The sequence below is a fragment of the Erpetoichthys calabaricus genome, chromosome 5 (assembly GCF_900747795.2).
Source record: "Erpetoichthys calabaricus chromosome 5, fErpCal1.3, whole genome shotgun sequence".
Classification (NCBI taxonomy): domain Eukaryota; kingdom Metazoa; phylum Chordata; class Cladistia; order Polypteriformes; family Polypteridae; genus Erpetoichthys; species Erpetoichthys calabaricus.
The window spans coordinates 202,391,601-202,408,676 of NC_041398.2; the positions used below are offsets into that span (position 1 = coordinate 202,391,601).

Genomic DNA, 17,076 nt, shown 5'->3' on the forward strand with positions numbered 1-17,076 from the left:
TTTGATTTTCCGATTTTATTACAAGCATCACAGGCAACGAACATTAAAAAAAAAAAAAAAAAAGGAAGCAAACTCTGAATGTCAACTTTGATTTGCTTACCTGTTTCTTATTTCACTTCGGCCTTTAACAAAATGTATAATACAGCACACACGGTAATGGCATCTGTTTAAATGTCACCACTCTTTACTTGAAACGCTGCTTGTTTCTGAAGAAACGAGTTCAAGATCCACTCTTTAAATGCCCACAAAGATGAAACTGCCCTGTGCAATTAATCCATATTTCCATGCTTCATTCTTAGAATGAGCCAATTAAACAAGACAGAACAAAGTACTGGATTTTCAAATGATCAAATGGTTAGGGCGTTAGTTCTAATTCAGTTCAGTTAAAACCTATTCACTATAGAACAGTGTTAAAAATTTCTCTACAGGGTAAATAAAAATGTTATTCAAAAATCGAAACTTTAAAACAAAATTCTATTGGAAACAATTGTCATGTCAACTGGGCTTTTAAAAGAAATCCCCTTTGAATGAAAATGAATCTTTGATTTTGAGTTTTTCCTTATGCAACTAAAGTCACATGAAGTAAATGTTAGGACTTTAGGCGAAAGGGGGCAAACAAATCAGAACCTGATGTGAAAAGCTTCTCATTGGAATCTGCAATAAATATAAATTGAACACAAGCGGCCTATTTTCTTTTCAATTGGCTTTAACGTCAAGACTCATACAAAATATTTGTGCGCGTAGGAAATTCCAGTACATTATTCTACGTATGCTTGCTTATCAAGTTATCGATAATAAATAAGCACACTGTTCTAAAACAGTAACATACTTTACTGTTCCCCCTCATTTGTTTTGTTAAAAGTAGACAGGATTTATTTCAAGGATGAGGAAGAAAGAAGCATTAAAGGAGAACATTCCAGCTATGGTCTTCTGCCGATATTTAGGAAGACGTCCTTAATCTCATTAGATTATCTTGACCACTGGAAAATATTTATGGGTTGAAAAATCAAATTCTGGAAGAATCTGGAAAAAAAGAAAAGAAAAATATGTCATCTCATTCTTGCATAGAACAATTAACTCTAGGCTTATTGAAAAAGATCACTGAGATTTCAAAGATGAAAAATAACAACAATTACAAAATGAAGAGAAGATATCTGTATTAAATGTAATATATGAATAGATTTTGTGATGTAAGAATATATTTGCAGCTGTAAACTGAATAAATGTGGATAGAACTTTATACAGTGTAAACCTTTAAATTACACCAGCCGATTTAATGACAACCTACGTGTTCATTTGCCCAGGTTAGTCTTCCACTTCCAAACTCATTTGCTCCACGTTCAGCAGATTTAGACTTATTTAGGGGTTAGACTCACTTCCCCATTTTTTTGCCCTCATCAGTTAATCCCTTTTTATGTCCCTGTTGGTCTTATCCGCCACACCCTCCACTGTAATGCCCCAGTCTTCCACCTGCTCTTCCTCAACATACATGGGATCCTTCAAGCTGTTTATCTTCATCACAACACTTGGCCTTCATACCAGTCTTCCCTCTTACCTCTGCACTTGACTTGCTTGACTGTCCCTCACTGAAAAGTAACACCACCACCACCAGGTCACTTTCACCATGGACCTTTCTACATTTGGTTATTTCCACATATTCATTGGTCAAGACGTATTCACACACATCCATCCATCCATCCATTTTCCAACCCGCTGAATCCGAACACAGGGTCACGGGGGGTCTGCTGGATCCAATCCCAGCCAACACAGGGCACAAGGCAGGAACCAATCCCGGGCAGGGTGCCAACCCACCGCAGGACACACACAAACACACCCACACACCAAGCACACACTAGGGCCAATTTAGAATCGCCAGTCCACCTAACCTGCATGTCTTTGGACTGTGGGAGGAAACTGGAGCACCCGGAGGAAACCCACGCAGACACGGGGAGAACATGTATTCACACACATTCATGTGTATTTTGGGGCCTACTCAGGCTAAGGCCTATTGTTTTTGTTATTGGCAGTGATCTGGACTTAGTGAGACTCTTCTAGGCCTTCTTTTCTGGAGTTTTTTTTTTTTTTTTTTTGAGGACCATACCCACTTTTAGCATGTTTAACACTCCAATTCACGACAATCCTATGGTCTTTTGAGACCAAAATTTAGCCTTTTGGCCATCAGACTAAATGCCATGTAAACACTGTACATTACCAAAAACTCACTGTCCCCACCAGTAAGCATGATTTTGGCAGCATCATGCTGTGTGGATACTTGATGTTAATAGTGAACCAACAATACAACTTAGTAAAGGCCAACATGTCATGAATCTGAAGGAGACGAGCGATGGAAAATACACTGGTAGGTGAAACTGATGGCAAATTGGATGTAGTAAAAGGTATACTAGCATTTCATATCAAAACACAAACACAACGAATGAAAAACAGCACAAGAAACAGGGCGATGCAGGACAGACTTAAAGACTAGGTGAACTGCTCTTGAGAAAACGGTTTATGGATAGTTGGGATTTGAGGAAACAGGAAATGAAAATTCTACTAAATTCAAGCTACATCTATTTACCAAAATACTCCCAGAATCTATAAAAGAAACTGACAGAAGGAGCTATAGTTCTATCATCATCATACAGGGATACGTCTATAATTTTTTTGTGATTTAATTAAATTTATTCTGACATCTTTTTATAATTATAGCATTTCATTTAGTACTATACACATTAATAGTACTGTGGCTAGTAACTCAGCTGTTGATATTAGAAATATTATTATATCACCATTTTATATTACTTTGTATTAATGCCCAAGTATGTGCTATTCTTTGTCACAATGTTTGCAAAATGCCACAACTGCTCCAGGTACAGTAATCCCTTGCTATATTGCGCTTCGACTTTCGCGGCTTCACTCTATCACGGATTTTATATGTAGGCATATCTAAATATATAACGTTGATTTTTCGCTGCTTCGCGGGTTTCTGCGGACAATGGGTCTTTTTACTTCTGGTACATGCTTCCTCAGTTGGTTTGCCCAGTTGATTTCATACAAGGGACGATACTGGCAGATGGCTGAGAAGCTACCTAATCAGAGCACACAGTTAAGTTCCTGTGTGCTGATTGGCTCAGCGATGGAGTGCTGCATTAACCAGGAAGTCTCATCTCACACATTCAGCATTAACATGCTCCTGCTACTGCTTCAGGAGCCGTGTCCAAGCGCCAAAAGAAGATGCAAATGATTGCAGAAAAGGTAAAAGTTTTGGATATGTTGAAGGAAGGGAACAGCTACACCGCTGCAGGACACCATTACGGCATCAATGAGTCCACGATTCTTTTTATTTAAAAAGGAGGAAAAACATATAAGATCTACGGCCGCAGTGTCCTTTAACCAGGGCGCAAAACGAGTTGCAAGTGGACGTTGTAAGGCAGTAGTCTGGATGGAATCTGCTTTAGGGATTTGGATTGAAGAGTGATGGAAGAAGAACAACGGCGGTGCTAAACAGTCGCCTGAAGAGGCTCCTTTAGAAGAGCTGTAACGCTATCCTTTGTAGTGCAGTAAAATTAAACTCATCGTTATCGGACAAGTCGTTGTGTCATTGTTGGTGAGTAACCATAATCAATTATCTACGTACAGTACTTATTACATGTACATAGTTTAGTGTCACTGTACACACATTTTATTGTATACAATTTTTCTTGCATTGTACGTATTTATTGCTGGTGGCCTGTCTGTCGTAATGGCTGTAACATATGTGATATCGGAGACGCTTGATATCTTTAAAATAATATTTAGGTTTTACTGTATATAAACTGTGTTTACATACATAATTTCAACGAATCTTACCTAATATCTAAGAGAATACAAAGGGTTTATGCTGTATAATTGTGCGGGAAATGTTTATAATAGTGTGGGAGAGTTTATAAGGGCTTAAAATATATAAAAAGAACCATATGAACATATGGTTTCTACTTCGCGGATTTTCACCTTTCGCGGGGAGTTCTGGAACGCAACCCCCGCGATGGAGGAGGGATTACTGTATTAATGTCATTAATTATCTTGAATGCTTATTTTGAGAGTAGTAACACTGTGCCATTTTACTCTCTCCTGAGGAAGTCAAGAGTTAACTAGTAACTCTACATTACCCTTTTTCACATCTGAAAAAAATTAATTTATTAACACTTGCAAAGTTAAACGTTCCCAAACACACTTGATTATCAAATATAATTAAAAAAATATAAAAAAGCTGTTTCACTGTTAAAGGCTTATCAGCTGCTCAGCAGTCTGCTGCTCAGTTTATCCTTCTGTCAGAAGCAGTTCATAGCTCTCCTGGGCAACCCAAGAGTCCTTAGGCAGTCACATGTTCGTGTCACCTGGAACTGCGTCTCAGTTAGGGAAAAACCATGAAAACAGCTTGAACCCTACGTCTATTAATTCTCCAGTTTTAAACCTTCATACTGTATAAACAGTCCCCTTTTTATTATTTAAAGAGACAGATATGGCTCACTATTAATCACTAGGCAGTGTAGGGAGACACCTAATGGTCTGTTCCTTTATATCAAGTCAAAAGTACCGTATCTTTTTGTATGTTGGTTGACAGGCAACTAGAAAAATGAATAAATCTGAACAGCGCCAGTTCAAAGGAGACTGTGCCAGGTGTGAGGGAATCTCTGTTATCAAAGCACTGTCAAAAGACAAACATGTAGCTGTCTGAGTACTTTTGGGAGAACACCTGGCTTCCACCCAGGTAAGGCCTTGCCCTAAAGAAGTATAAACTGTTATTGCTGCTAGAAAAGTAAACAGATCATTAGACTGCAGAGCAACTGATAAGAAGTAAAGTGTTCAGAAACTGAACAGATTAGACAGAGTGCCGTTTATTTTGTTTAAAGAGCTGAAAAACTATATTCTTTTTAATGAAAGTTGTCAATTTGGTGAGCTTGAGAATGTTACGTAATATAACAGTTAACCCTCATCAATAACAAAGCTACAGGTGGGACCCATGGACTGAACATCACATGACTTACTTGCCAAGTATGACATATAACATAAAAACACAAAGGACAGACTAAACAATGAATCCAAGTGGGGAAGTACATTGACAAGTGCATACAAAGACATGCTTCAGTCAACAGGAAAAGTGTACATACTGTATAATGCAGGCTTGTTTTAAATCAGCGGAGGCGCCTGACCAAACTGTAACTTACATCAAGCTGTACAGTTTCAAAGTAAGTGAGTCTTAAACGACAAATCCGTACTCCCCAACCCCTCTGCTGGCTCCTGGCCTTGTAACATCCCAATACAGACCTCATCTTTATGTAGCAAGAGTATACCTGTTCATAAACTAAATTCTGGAGCTTTGGGTTTTCTTTAAACTTAAGAAATATGTGTGACTTGACTTAATGAAGCATTTTGTTACAGTGCTATGGAGAATCAAACCTGAATAATTATTTAAAAAGTGATTCTGTTCTGTCTTTATCACCACTCACTTGTATCGAGCGAATATTTACAATAAAATATATACATTACCATTGTTTACATCTTTATTGCTTTGAAAATTAAAATCAAAATTTTCAATTTACCAAAGTAATACAAATATTCCAAATGACTGATGATTAATTAAAATTAGCTACTTTAAGAAGTGATAATAGAGAAGAGCCTGCCAAGATATTTTTATTCATTTTTGCTCAGAGTACTGTTAAATTCTATGAAAGAATAAATTTGAATTTACCTTAGTCTCCTTTTTGTGACCTCCTGCAAGAAGCTTCATCACTACAATATTAGGCTTTGCCACTTTAAGTATTCGATTTACCTATAAAAAGAAACATACAAAAAAGAATTTTCTAAAATAAAAAATGAATCTGAAGTGCATTAATGGTTTTTCATTGTATTCACTTACATTACAAATACAGGGTAGCAAGGGGGCAGAGCCTATCCTACTAGCGAACTGATTCAGTCCACCCTTCATTCATTTACTCCATAAACCTGTCCATTCTAATACAGAACTGCAAGATGCCAGAGCCTCCCTACTATATTATTAATTACGTTCAGTAAAGTAGGGCCTGATGTACTTAAGGAGGTCAGTGAGTACATAGGTACTTTTCCAACCTCTTTGCACAATGGGCAAATTCCTAATGACTGGAAGCCATAAAACAGGCCTATTTAAATGGCACATGCGGCCCAGAAGTAACCTCTGAGTGGCTCAGCCTGTGGTCCCTGCAAGGCTCCAACCTGAAACTAAAATGGTCTCAAATGCAACCAAAAATAGGCTTTGGCAATTATCGTTTCTACTTAGTTCGCCAGTGGCGAATGAAATCATTGAAACTTTAAACTAATTACAGTGGAACCTCGGTTCATGACCATAATTTGTTCCAAAACTCTGGTTGTAAACCGATTTGGTCCCTCACAGGATTGTATGTATACAATTAATCCATTCCAGACCATACAAACTGTATGTAAATATATATATATATTTTTTTTAAGTTTTTAAGCACAAATATAGTTAATTAAACCATAGAATGCACAGCGTAATGGTAAACTAAATGTAAAAACATTGAATAACACTGAGAAAACCTTGAACAACAGAGAAAACTAACACTGCAATAGTTCGTGCTATAGCGCTACCAACTGCTGGCTAAAAACACTTTTTTTAACGAGTTTTAAGCACAGGGAAAAAAATGAACATTTGAAAAAATCCGTAATTTAATAAACCACCAAGAAAAGTAACATTGCAACAATGCAGGCTACGAACCGATCGCTGTAAACAGAAGTGCAAACAAAATCAAGCCCAGTGCATTCTTTAACTGCCTTCTCTACCTAATCAGACCTCTACTCTCTCGCGCTGCCTGTGTGTGTGCGTCTGTCTCTCTCGCTGCCTCTGTGTGTGTGTGTGTGTGTGTGTGTGTGTCGCAATCTCTCGCTCTCTCTCTTGCTCGCTGCACATGAAATGCACAGGGAGAGACTGAACATGTACAAACCAAAAGGGAAACTGGCTTGTTCGTATACCGAGTGTGTGGTCGTGAACCGAGGCAAAAATTTGGCGAACTTTTTGGTCGTAAACCGATTTGTACGTGTACCAAGACGTTCGCGAACCCAGCATAACAGATGTAACAGATGCAAAAGGCCATTTTTTTTATTGTTAAGCAGATTAACATGCGTGTCAGTACGGGCTCTCCCTTGCATATTTCTGAGCTGCATAAAGGCTGGTTTATATCCCGCGCGGGACTTACGGTCATAGTCTAACAGGCACATGCAGGAAATATTTCTAAGTACACAGCGCTGCTGATGGGACAGCCGTATTTCCAAATGGGGAATTTCAATGAGAGGCTGGTTATGCTTGTGTCAAAGCAAATCGTAGGCATGCAAAACATTTGAAATTCATCGACCCATCATATAGGTCCCCTGTTATGAATATATATATATATGTGCCCTGTGGAATTCAGTTATCCCTTCTGATTTGGCGTGGCACACTAAGGTGTGATTGTCACCGATCTCCTTGTGTTTACGCATCTTTGCATGCCGGTTTTCTTTTGATTTAAGCATACTCCGTGCAAAATTCCGTCAGTAAACATGTACGAGCAGTCACTTGCCCACTGTTTCGTCGCACACAGTGATGTGAAGAAGTCTGCTTTTTAAGGCTCAAGATATATTACAGTCTTTTACTAGGGTGCCCTGTGATTGATGGAGGACAGCAAACGTTGTTAAAATGGTATCAAAAATGCCACTTTGTTAGTTGTTACTTCGTTCGTTTTGGTGTGTGTAGTATATGTTCTGTTACCAATAAATTCTTCAATAGGACCTCATTAACAAAGCAACATGGAAAATAGTAATAAATATAATAATAATTCATTACTTCACACACAGGAAATCTGTTCAAATACATTTTAAAGACAATGTATTAAAGTAAATGTACCAATCAACTTTCACGCCACACATGGTGCCTTGCTCGTAAACACAAACAGATTCAACAGGAAAGGTTTTGTAGTAGAACTCAAATTTAACCTCCGTCATACGAGTGATTAAAACCGTGTGATTGAAAGTTCCCTTGTCTGTCATAACCACCCATTTAAATTGGGAGATCTCATATTTTAAAAGGGAAACAAATGTTAGTGCTAATACTGTGCACTTTTTTGATTTTATGCACAATGAGATGTGCCTGGGTGAGATGTGAGCAAAATTTAAAACGGGAACAATGAATAAACATTACTTGTTTTTAAATACATTCATTTGTGCCGATTTAAAATTTGTCATTACCTGTGGCTTACTGGCTACTGAAAATGTCTGGCCCAGCTAAATTTCTTGGTTTGAAAATCTAGCCCAACTGAAATTCTAATTGAATAGCCCTGCCATAAAACATGATCTGATTATATAAAAAGGGTATTCATATTGATCTAAGGAGTTATAGTCCAATAAGCTTAACATGCATTATGTGTAAAAGAACAAACATTACATATCAAAAAGAGATACACTAGCAAATATCATTGGTTCAGATCATGTTTATCCAATGTGCATATAATCAAAGAGGTCAATATGAGATTTACCTGGATTTTCAGAAGGCCTTTCATAAAGTAACACTTGAAAGGTTACCAGTCAAAGTAAAAAAAAAAAAAAAGTGGGAACTCATGGCACTACGCGTAGGTGGGTACAAAATTGGCTTGAACATTAGGAACAAAGGAATATGGTGTGGGGAACATTTATAGAATTAGGGGTAAGTGCTAGAGCTGCCATTCATTTTAATCTATGCAAACAATCTAGATAAGAATATAAACAACAAACTGGTGATGCTTGCAGAGCATATAGGTTAGAGCAGATTTGTGGCAGGTGAGTTTTATTGTAAGTAAATCCAAAGTACAGGGTGGTCCAGGAAAATGGGAAATTCTGGAACTAAGTGTTAGTGACCCTGGGGCGTCGGTAGTTGTTTGGAACCAATGCAACCTCGTTTACAACCCTTTAGTTATAATGGAGCTGTGGAGTGGTGTGCAATGAGCATTCGCTGTGAAAGCCTTTTATAATTCATTACATTTATATAGCGCTTTTCTCAGTACTCAAAGCGCTATCCACACAGGGAGGAACCGGGAAGCGAACCCAAAATCTTCCACAGTCTCTTTACTGCAAAGCAGCAGCTGTATCACTGCACCACCTGTGAGGACTTTTATGAGAATAATGATAGTGTGACTGCTGCACAAATGGAATTTTGGCATCACTACTAGTTAGGATGTCATGATCATGTCCCGTCTGCTCAAGCGATTACAGCATGGGTGCGTAATTTCGAAGAAACAGGTTCAGCCTTAGAAAAAGAAGTCCCCAGCTGGAGCCACTTCTCATACTGCCCAACAATCGATGGCAGCTTTTTGACGATTGTTTAGAAGGCATGTCATTTCATGCAACTGAAGTGGAAATCGCTGGCATTCCTCTTGACATGTTACATCAAGCAATGCAGAACTTCCACAACAGGCTGTCAGAATGTGTACGGAGAAATGGACAACACCTTCATGATGTTTTCTTCAAAACATAAAATGAATATTGATTACCATCATTAATTGCATACCCTGTACAAAACATCCATCCATCCATTTTCCAATCCGCTGAATCCGAACACAGGGTCACGGGGGTCTGCTGGAGCCAATCCCAGCCAACACAGGGCACAAGGCAGGAACCAATCCTGGGCAGGGTGCCAACCCACCGCAGGACACACACAAACACACCCACACACCAAGCACACACTAGGGCCAATTTAGAATCGCTGCATGTCTTTGGACTGTGAGAGGAAACCGGAGCGCCCGGAGGAAACCCATGCAGACACGGGGAGAACATGCAAACTCCACGCAGGGAGGACCCGGGAAGCGAACCCAGGTGCCCAGGTCTCCCAACTGCGAGGCAGCAGCGCTACCCACTGCGCCACCGTGCCGCCCCCTGTACAAAACATTTCATCATTAAATGTATTTTGTAATGTACTTATTCGAGCATTGAAGATCAACTGAAAATTTCCAGTTTCCCAGCACCAACCTGTATTACAAGTAGAAAGTAAAAATGTTACATCTGAACACACAATGGGAGGATTAAAACTTTGTGAGAAGGACCTAGGAGTCAAAGTGGATTTGTCATTATCTACAACAATGCCAATGTACAGAAGTGATCAAAAAGGCTAACAGAATGTTAAGTTATATAACACAAGTTAAGGCAGCTTAAATTTTGCCTACTAGAGAAGGCCCAGACTGACTAAGCTGACTCTGGGACTGAGAGGGCATAAGCTAAAATTGTAGGAGCTTGACCTTTTCAGTGTAAGCAAGCAGAGATTAAAAGGTGACACGATTTAAGTGTTTAAAATTTTGAAGGAAATTAGCACCGTTCAACCCTGCTGTTGCTTGCTTTAAGCAACCAGCAGTATGGTAGCAAGTACTGACTTTAGAGACCTTCAAATCTCGAGTCAAATGTATTTTGGAGAATCTGAGAGAATAAGATTAGTGAGGTTGTTGTGCTGAGTGGAATATTCACATCATAACTGCGCTAACATTCTAATGTCTTTGTGTTATAGAAATCAAGGCATTGCCGTCAGCTAGTCTTGATTTCAGTTTATTGAAAAAAATCAAAGACTGTCAAGTGTTAACTGTTCTCATTGTAATTATTTAATGGGTCTGTACGCTGTAACCTCCTCCACGCTTAATAAGAAGCAGGTCTTTTAAACTTCAAGTAACTTGTTATTAGTATTTAGGCTGAAAATGTAACTCCATAGTAATATATATATATCTGTTCACCATATGCATGAAGATCAGGGAAAACACTCAAAAAACACTTACTAAAGTGAGAAATAAAATTATCTTCCTTATCAAACAGGACATTTAAAAAAATGACAGAAGGGGAAACTGCCATATTTTGAATTTTGCATATTTTAATGTTGATTTTTTTTTTGTTAAATGTATATAACAACTCCATCCTCTACCCCCCCCACAAAAACATACTCTGCACTACAAAGATTTACAGTAAAACTAGCTTTTCATATATTGACATAACCTACAATGTAGCTTAGCTAGTCTATTATTTTTATTTTAGTTAATATTTTTTAAAATAAAGTCTAAATGAAACAAATACCATTTCTAATACAACAGATTTTTTTTTTTTTTTAAACCCTCTTGAAAAAAATAAAGTCTATGAAGCTCATTTCATGAGCTAAAAGTCATATGTGTTTATATGATTTCAAGCAATAGGTTCATAAATAATGTCAATAAAGATGAATTGAACATTTGTAGAAGCCAGTCAGAATTTAAAATTGTTCAAGGACAGATTCTAAAAATTTCCTCTGAAATATGCCCATCAGGTTTTGGGCTTAAATGAGGATCATGACATACAACACAGATGGCGCAGTGGGAGTGCTGCTGCTCCGCAGTAAGGAGATCACGGGTTTGCATCTTTTTACTCCCAGTGTGGTAGTGCTTTGAGTAGTGAGAAGAGCGCTATATAAATGTAATGAATTATTATTAAACTAGCCAACCCGTGGCATGGCATACGCCGCATAATTATTTATTGATGGGTGAACACTTCCTGAAAGACACAGTTGTCCAAATGGGGTGGGTTTGAGGATACGACTGTGAGTGAATGAAAAGATGGAACTCTGGAGAGAGCAACATACAATTGTCCGTGACTGAAAACTGGTTTTGGCAGATACAGGCATATCGTTTTGAAAGTTTGCCCCTGTGCCTTATTAATTGTCATTGCAAAGGCCAATCTATCAGGAAATTGTCTGCGTGTAAAAGTAAAAGGCAAATTTTAATCTGATGGGGTCAGGGATATCTCGGAAGTGAATGGTGATAGTAGCTGGAAGCATTTGGGACATTGCCACAATTTCTGCCTCGCCACCATAAACTCCGGAATTATTCATGTGGTCAGCGAATTGTTGAGCAGACTGTATGACTATGCTTCCGCGACTAAGAACAACGGACAGCATGTCGCCGAAGTTATCCCAATGTTGGCAAACAAAGGTTACAGCCATGTTGCGGAGTTCGACAGCAACAGTTTTGTCGATGACATTTTTCCAGAAAAAACCAACTGATAGAAACAAACAGTTACCTGATGCAGGAATTTGTATAACATTGACAGAAGTGTTGTTTCCATGAAATACATTTGAAGCGGTGGCCATGTTAGGCAAATGAACAGTCAACGTGGCTCACAGCTGCATGTGGACTGTAGCACAGACCAAAGCGAGTGAGGATGTGTTTGGTGAGGTGTTGGGGGCGGGCACATGAGCAAGCAGTGCCTCGAGAGTGAGGATGGACGTGGGAGGAGGGTTAGAGTTGGCAGGCGGGGCTCTGTCGTTCGTATCCCATGGTCGGGTGACTTGGTGGAGTATATACAATACTGTGCAAAAGTTTTAGGCAGGTGTGAAAAAATGCTGTAAACAAAGAATGCTTTCAAAAATGGAAGTGTTAATCATTTATTTTCATCAATCAATAAAATGCAGTGAATGAACAAAAGAGAAATCTAAATCAAATCAATATTTGGTGTGACCACCCTTTGCCTTCAAAACAGCATCAATTCTTCTAGGTACACTTGCACACAGTTTTTGAAGGAACTCGGCTGGTAGGTTGTTCCAAACATCTTGGAGAACTAACCACAGATCTTCTGTGGATGTAGGCTTCCTCACATCCTTCTGTCTCTTCATGTAATCCCAGACACACTCGATGATGTTGAGATCAGGGCTCTGTGGGGGCCATACCATCACTTCCAGGACTTCTTGTTCTTCTTTACGCTGAAGATAGTTCTTAATGACTTTGGCAGTATGTTTGAGGTCTTTGTCCTGCTGCAGAATAAATTTGGGGCCAATCGTACGCCTCCCTGATGGTATTGCATGATGGATAAGTACCTGCCTGTATTTCTCAGCATTGAGAACACCATTAATCCTGACCAAATCTCCAACTCCATTTGCAGAAATGCAGCCCCAAACATTCAAGGAACCTCCACCATGCTTCACTGTTGCCTGCAGACACTCATTATTGTACCACTCTCCAGCCGTAAGACAAACAAACTGCCTTCTGCTACAGCCAAATATTTCAAATTTTGACTCATCAGTCCAGAGCACCTGCTGCCATTTTTCTGCACCCCAGTTCCTATGTTTTCGTGCATACTTGTGTCACTTGGCCTTGTTTCCACGTCGGAGGTATGGCTTTTTTGGCTGCAACTCTTCCATGAAGTCCACTTCTGGCCAGACAGTAGATGGGTGTACCTGGGTCCCACTGGTTTCTGCCAGTTCTGAGCCGATGGCACTGCTGGACATCTTCTGATTTTGAAGGGTAATAAGCTTGAAAGATGTGTCTTTCATCTGCTGCACTAAGTTTCCTTGGCCGACCACTGCGTCTACGATCCTCAACGTTGCCCATTTCTTTGTGCTTCTTCAAAAGAGCTTGAACAGCACATCTTGAAACCTCAGTCTGCTTTGAAATCTTTGTCTGGGAGAGACCTTGTTGATGCAGTATAACTACCTTGTGTCTTGTTGCTGTGCTCAATCTTGCCATGACATGAAACTGTCTTCCACAACCTCACCTTGGTAGCAGAGTTTGGCTGTTCCTCACCCTGTTTTAAGCCTCCTACACAGCTGTTTCTGTTTCAGTTAATGACTGTGTTTCAACCTACGTGTGACATTGATGATCATTAGCACCTGTTTGGTATAATTGGTTGATCATACACCTGACTAGAATCCTACAAAATCCCTGACTTTGTGCAAGTGAACCTATAAGAATTGATGCTGGTTTGAAGGCAAAAGGTAGTAACACCAAATATTGATTTCATTTAGATTTTTCTTTTGTTCGCTCACTTTGCATTTTGTAAATTGATAACAATAAACAATCATTATTTATATTTCTGAAAGCATTCTTTGTTTACAGCATTTTTTCACACCTGCCTAAAACTTTTGCACAGTACTGTATAAAAAAGCAGCCGGAACCGAAAAGAACAATGAAAAGTCAAAGTGGCACAGAGGTGCATGTGGACTGTAGCAGAGACGAAAGCGACTGAGGTGGTGTTTGGTGAGGTGTTGCGTGCGGGCACATGAGCAGGCAGTGTGCATGCCTCGAGAGCGAGGGAGGACGTGGGAGGAGGGTTAGAGTTAGTGGGCGGGGCTCTGTCGTGCGTATCCCATGGTCTTAGAGTTGGCAGATAGAGGCATGTCTTTTTGAAAGTTTGGCCCTGTGCCTTATTGTCATTGCAAAGGCTAATCTAACAGGAAATTGTCTGCATGTAAAAGTAAAAGGCAAATTTGAATCTGATCGGGTCAGGGAAATCCGGGGAATAAGGACAGTTTGTGAGGTAGCAGCTGCGATAGTTTTACACTCCAGTACATTGCGGTGAATGCTGGTAACAGTCAGGCAGGCGGGCAAGCCAACAAAAACACTATGCTCTTAGTATGGTATGAATCAGGGTTTTGTAGACAAAAGGTTTTCCCTGTTCCTGCAGGATCATCTAAGAAGAAGCATGTTTGTCGCGGATGGGAATCGCTGTATGCAGCGTGTAAAACAGTTTGCGAGGGTGGACGTGGTCATGCGTATCCCATGACGCGGGAGGAGGGTTAGAGTTGGTGGGCGGGGCTCTGTCGTGCATATCCCATGGTCTCTGTCTTGCGTGCCATGGTCGACTGCTTAGTGAATTATATATATTTATATATAATTCTCTTCCATTTATATACTGTAAATATTTATATATATATTATATATATATATATATATATATATATATATATATATATATATATATACACATATACATATATACACTGTATATAGATAGATCCTATTACACCTCAAAATAGGACTGATACTTTATAATAATAAAAAAAAAAACACAGAAAGAATGGAGCTCATTTCCAGAGACCAAGACATTTAAATTTTAGTGATCAGTGGGGCACGTTAATCCTGCTATGCACAGATTTTGGTAGTTCATTAGGGAGCTCATAGCTATTATGGTTTCAGAAATGACTTTCATAGAGGACTGTGTGTTCATGAACGTGCACACAACAACTAAAACCTAGGTATTTGTAGGGAATGGTGGTTTCTGTATAAGAGGAGAAACCACCTTGTTAATCAAATCTTCTTTAACTGAATTTCCAAGAATGCTCACTACAGCAGATTCCAACCGCATGTATACGAAGGGGGACCCAAAAATAGCGAGAATTTTTTTCTGGAGGCGTGTTAGTTCCGACATTTGCTGCTAGGTCCGTGTACTAGACTACCCTCTGCATCATTTGGCCAAGCGGTGTCCTTGAAGTGCTCAAGCAAATGCGTGACGCAGTGCAGAGAAAATGACCCAACTTGTGGCGATCAGGCGAGTGGCTTCTGCATCACGACAATGCTCCCGCCCACATAGCATTGAGTGTGCGGCAATTTCTTAAGAAAAACACGATGACAACATCCCTCCCATCCCCCACTCCCCAGACCTTCTTATTTGAATAAAGAGGGACCTTAAAGGAAAGCGTTTTCAGGATGTAGAGGAGGTCAAGAAGCAAATAACGGAAGCACTAAAGGCTATCACTTTGCAAGAGTTTCAGAACAGTTTTGAACAATGGAAAAAGTGGTGGGACATGTGTATTGCGCCTCAAGGAAAGTATTTTGAGGTTGATTAAATTTTGGAAATGTTCTGAGAAATATACAGTTTTTTTTTTAAATTCTTGTTATGTTTGGGACCTCTCCCCCCTTCATATACCACAACTACATTTCTTTCTCTGTGGGGAACAACAGGTATATAACTTGAATAACAACTGTGTCTAAACTACATACAGCAATAATGTAAACATTTGTATACAGTCAATTTATTATATGTAATTACTGTCCATAAAAGTAAATTTCTCTACAAGAGAAAATAAACATAAAAATAATTCTTCTTCACATAATACTTAAAACAAGCAGTCACACCTCTAGATCAGGATTCGGCACATTTTCCAAGATCATCTTTGCCTGCTGGAAGTGCTTACTGGCTGCCATGTACAGGTCTGAGGACTGAGGAGGTGGACTGTACTTATTAAGGTCAGACATTTCCTGGAAAAAGAACATTTCAGGTTTTGTAATTTGTCTTTATTTTGAAACTACATTGATTGAACTTCTCAAAATCTGTGAAAATAAAACAAATCTTTAAACATTTACTAAACTTATTTAAAATGTGTAGCTTTTAATGTCTAGTGGATGACTAATTATTTTTCCATTAGACTTATTGTATGATGAAGTATTGCTTTAATGTGGCAATTAGATTTAAACCTGGACAAATGATATATTGGTTACATTTCAGCAATGTAGTCCTCACCATCTTAATATTCTTGCCACTGTTTTCAATACATAAACCTCTAATCAAGAAATTCAGTGGAACTCAATTTATTCTTGAGTAGTATGTTTCACAGAGTAAAGGCTAACATAACATAACATAACATAACAACATAACATAACATAACATGTTGTGAGGGATTGCCGGCCATATATTCTGGCCAATACCTCCAGGCCGCCAGATGGAGCCCTGCCTGCAACATAGAGATGCCCCGAGTTCTAGCAGGGCATCATGGACAATGGAGTTTTTCATCACAGCCCTGCTGGATACCATGGGGGCCTCCAGGGGTCGCTGCAGGAAGGCCTAGAGACTATTGCGTGCCCTATAACCCGGAAGTACGTCTTAGTCAAGGCGACAGGAGGAATGACGTGCTTCCGGGATGAAAAAGAGAACTTTTGAATCTGACCCGGAAGTGCTAAGAAGTCACATGGACTGAGGGCGAAACACTTCCGGGTCACGGACTATAAAAGAGACTGAGAAACTCCAGAGCGGCGAGCTGAGCTGGGTGGAAGGGTGGCAACGTGTTTGGGAGTGGAGGATAGATTGATTATTGATTGTATTATTGTGTTATTTATGAGTATAGTGGAGTGGAGGGTGCTTGGTGCACATAATTATTATAAAAGTCCAATATGACTTTATTTTATCTGGTGTCTGGCGTCTCGAACAAGGGTTCAAGGGAGCGATAGCACCCTCTATCTGTTACAATGTTCAGCAGAAATGTGTCTCAATGACTGACATAAACAACTCATGGAAATTAAAAGGCCCTTTAATGTAATGACT

At 39.4% G+C, this 17,076-nt stretch overlaps 1 protein-coding gene across 4 annotated transcripts in view; it reads right to left on the bottom strand.

Annotated features, from left to right (window-relative positions):
• naa35 (N-alpha-acetyltransferase 35, NatC auxiliary subunit) overlaps positions 1 to 17,076 on the bottom strand; it is a 74,796-nt gene continuing 57,720 nt past the window's right edge. For all 4 annotated transcript variants that reach the window (XM_028802410.2, XM_051928610.1, XM_051928611.1 and 1 more), the window contains exons 21-23: positions 15,894 to 16,016; positions 5,732 to 5,812; positions 1 to 1,023 (exon numbers count right to left, since the gene is read on the bottom strand). In XM_028802410.2, coding sequence (XP_028658243.1) covers positions 964 to 1,023; positions 5,732 to 5,812; positions 15,894 to 16,016 — 264 coding nt within the window. In that variant the 3' untranslated portion in view covers positions 1 to 963. The remainder of the gene's footprint in view (positions 1,024 to 5,731; positions 5,813 to 15,893; positions 16,017 to 17,076) is intronic.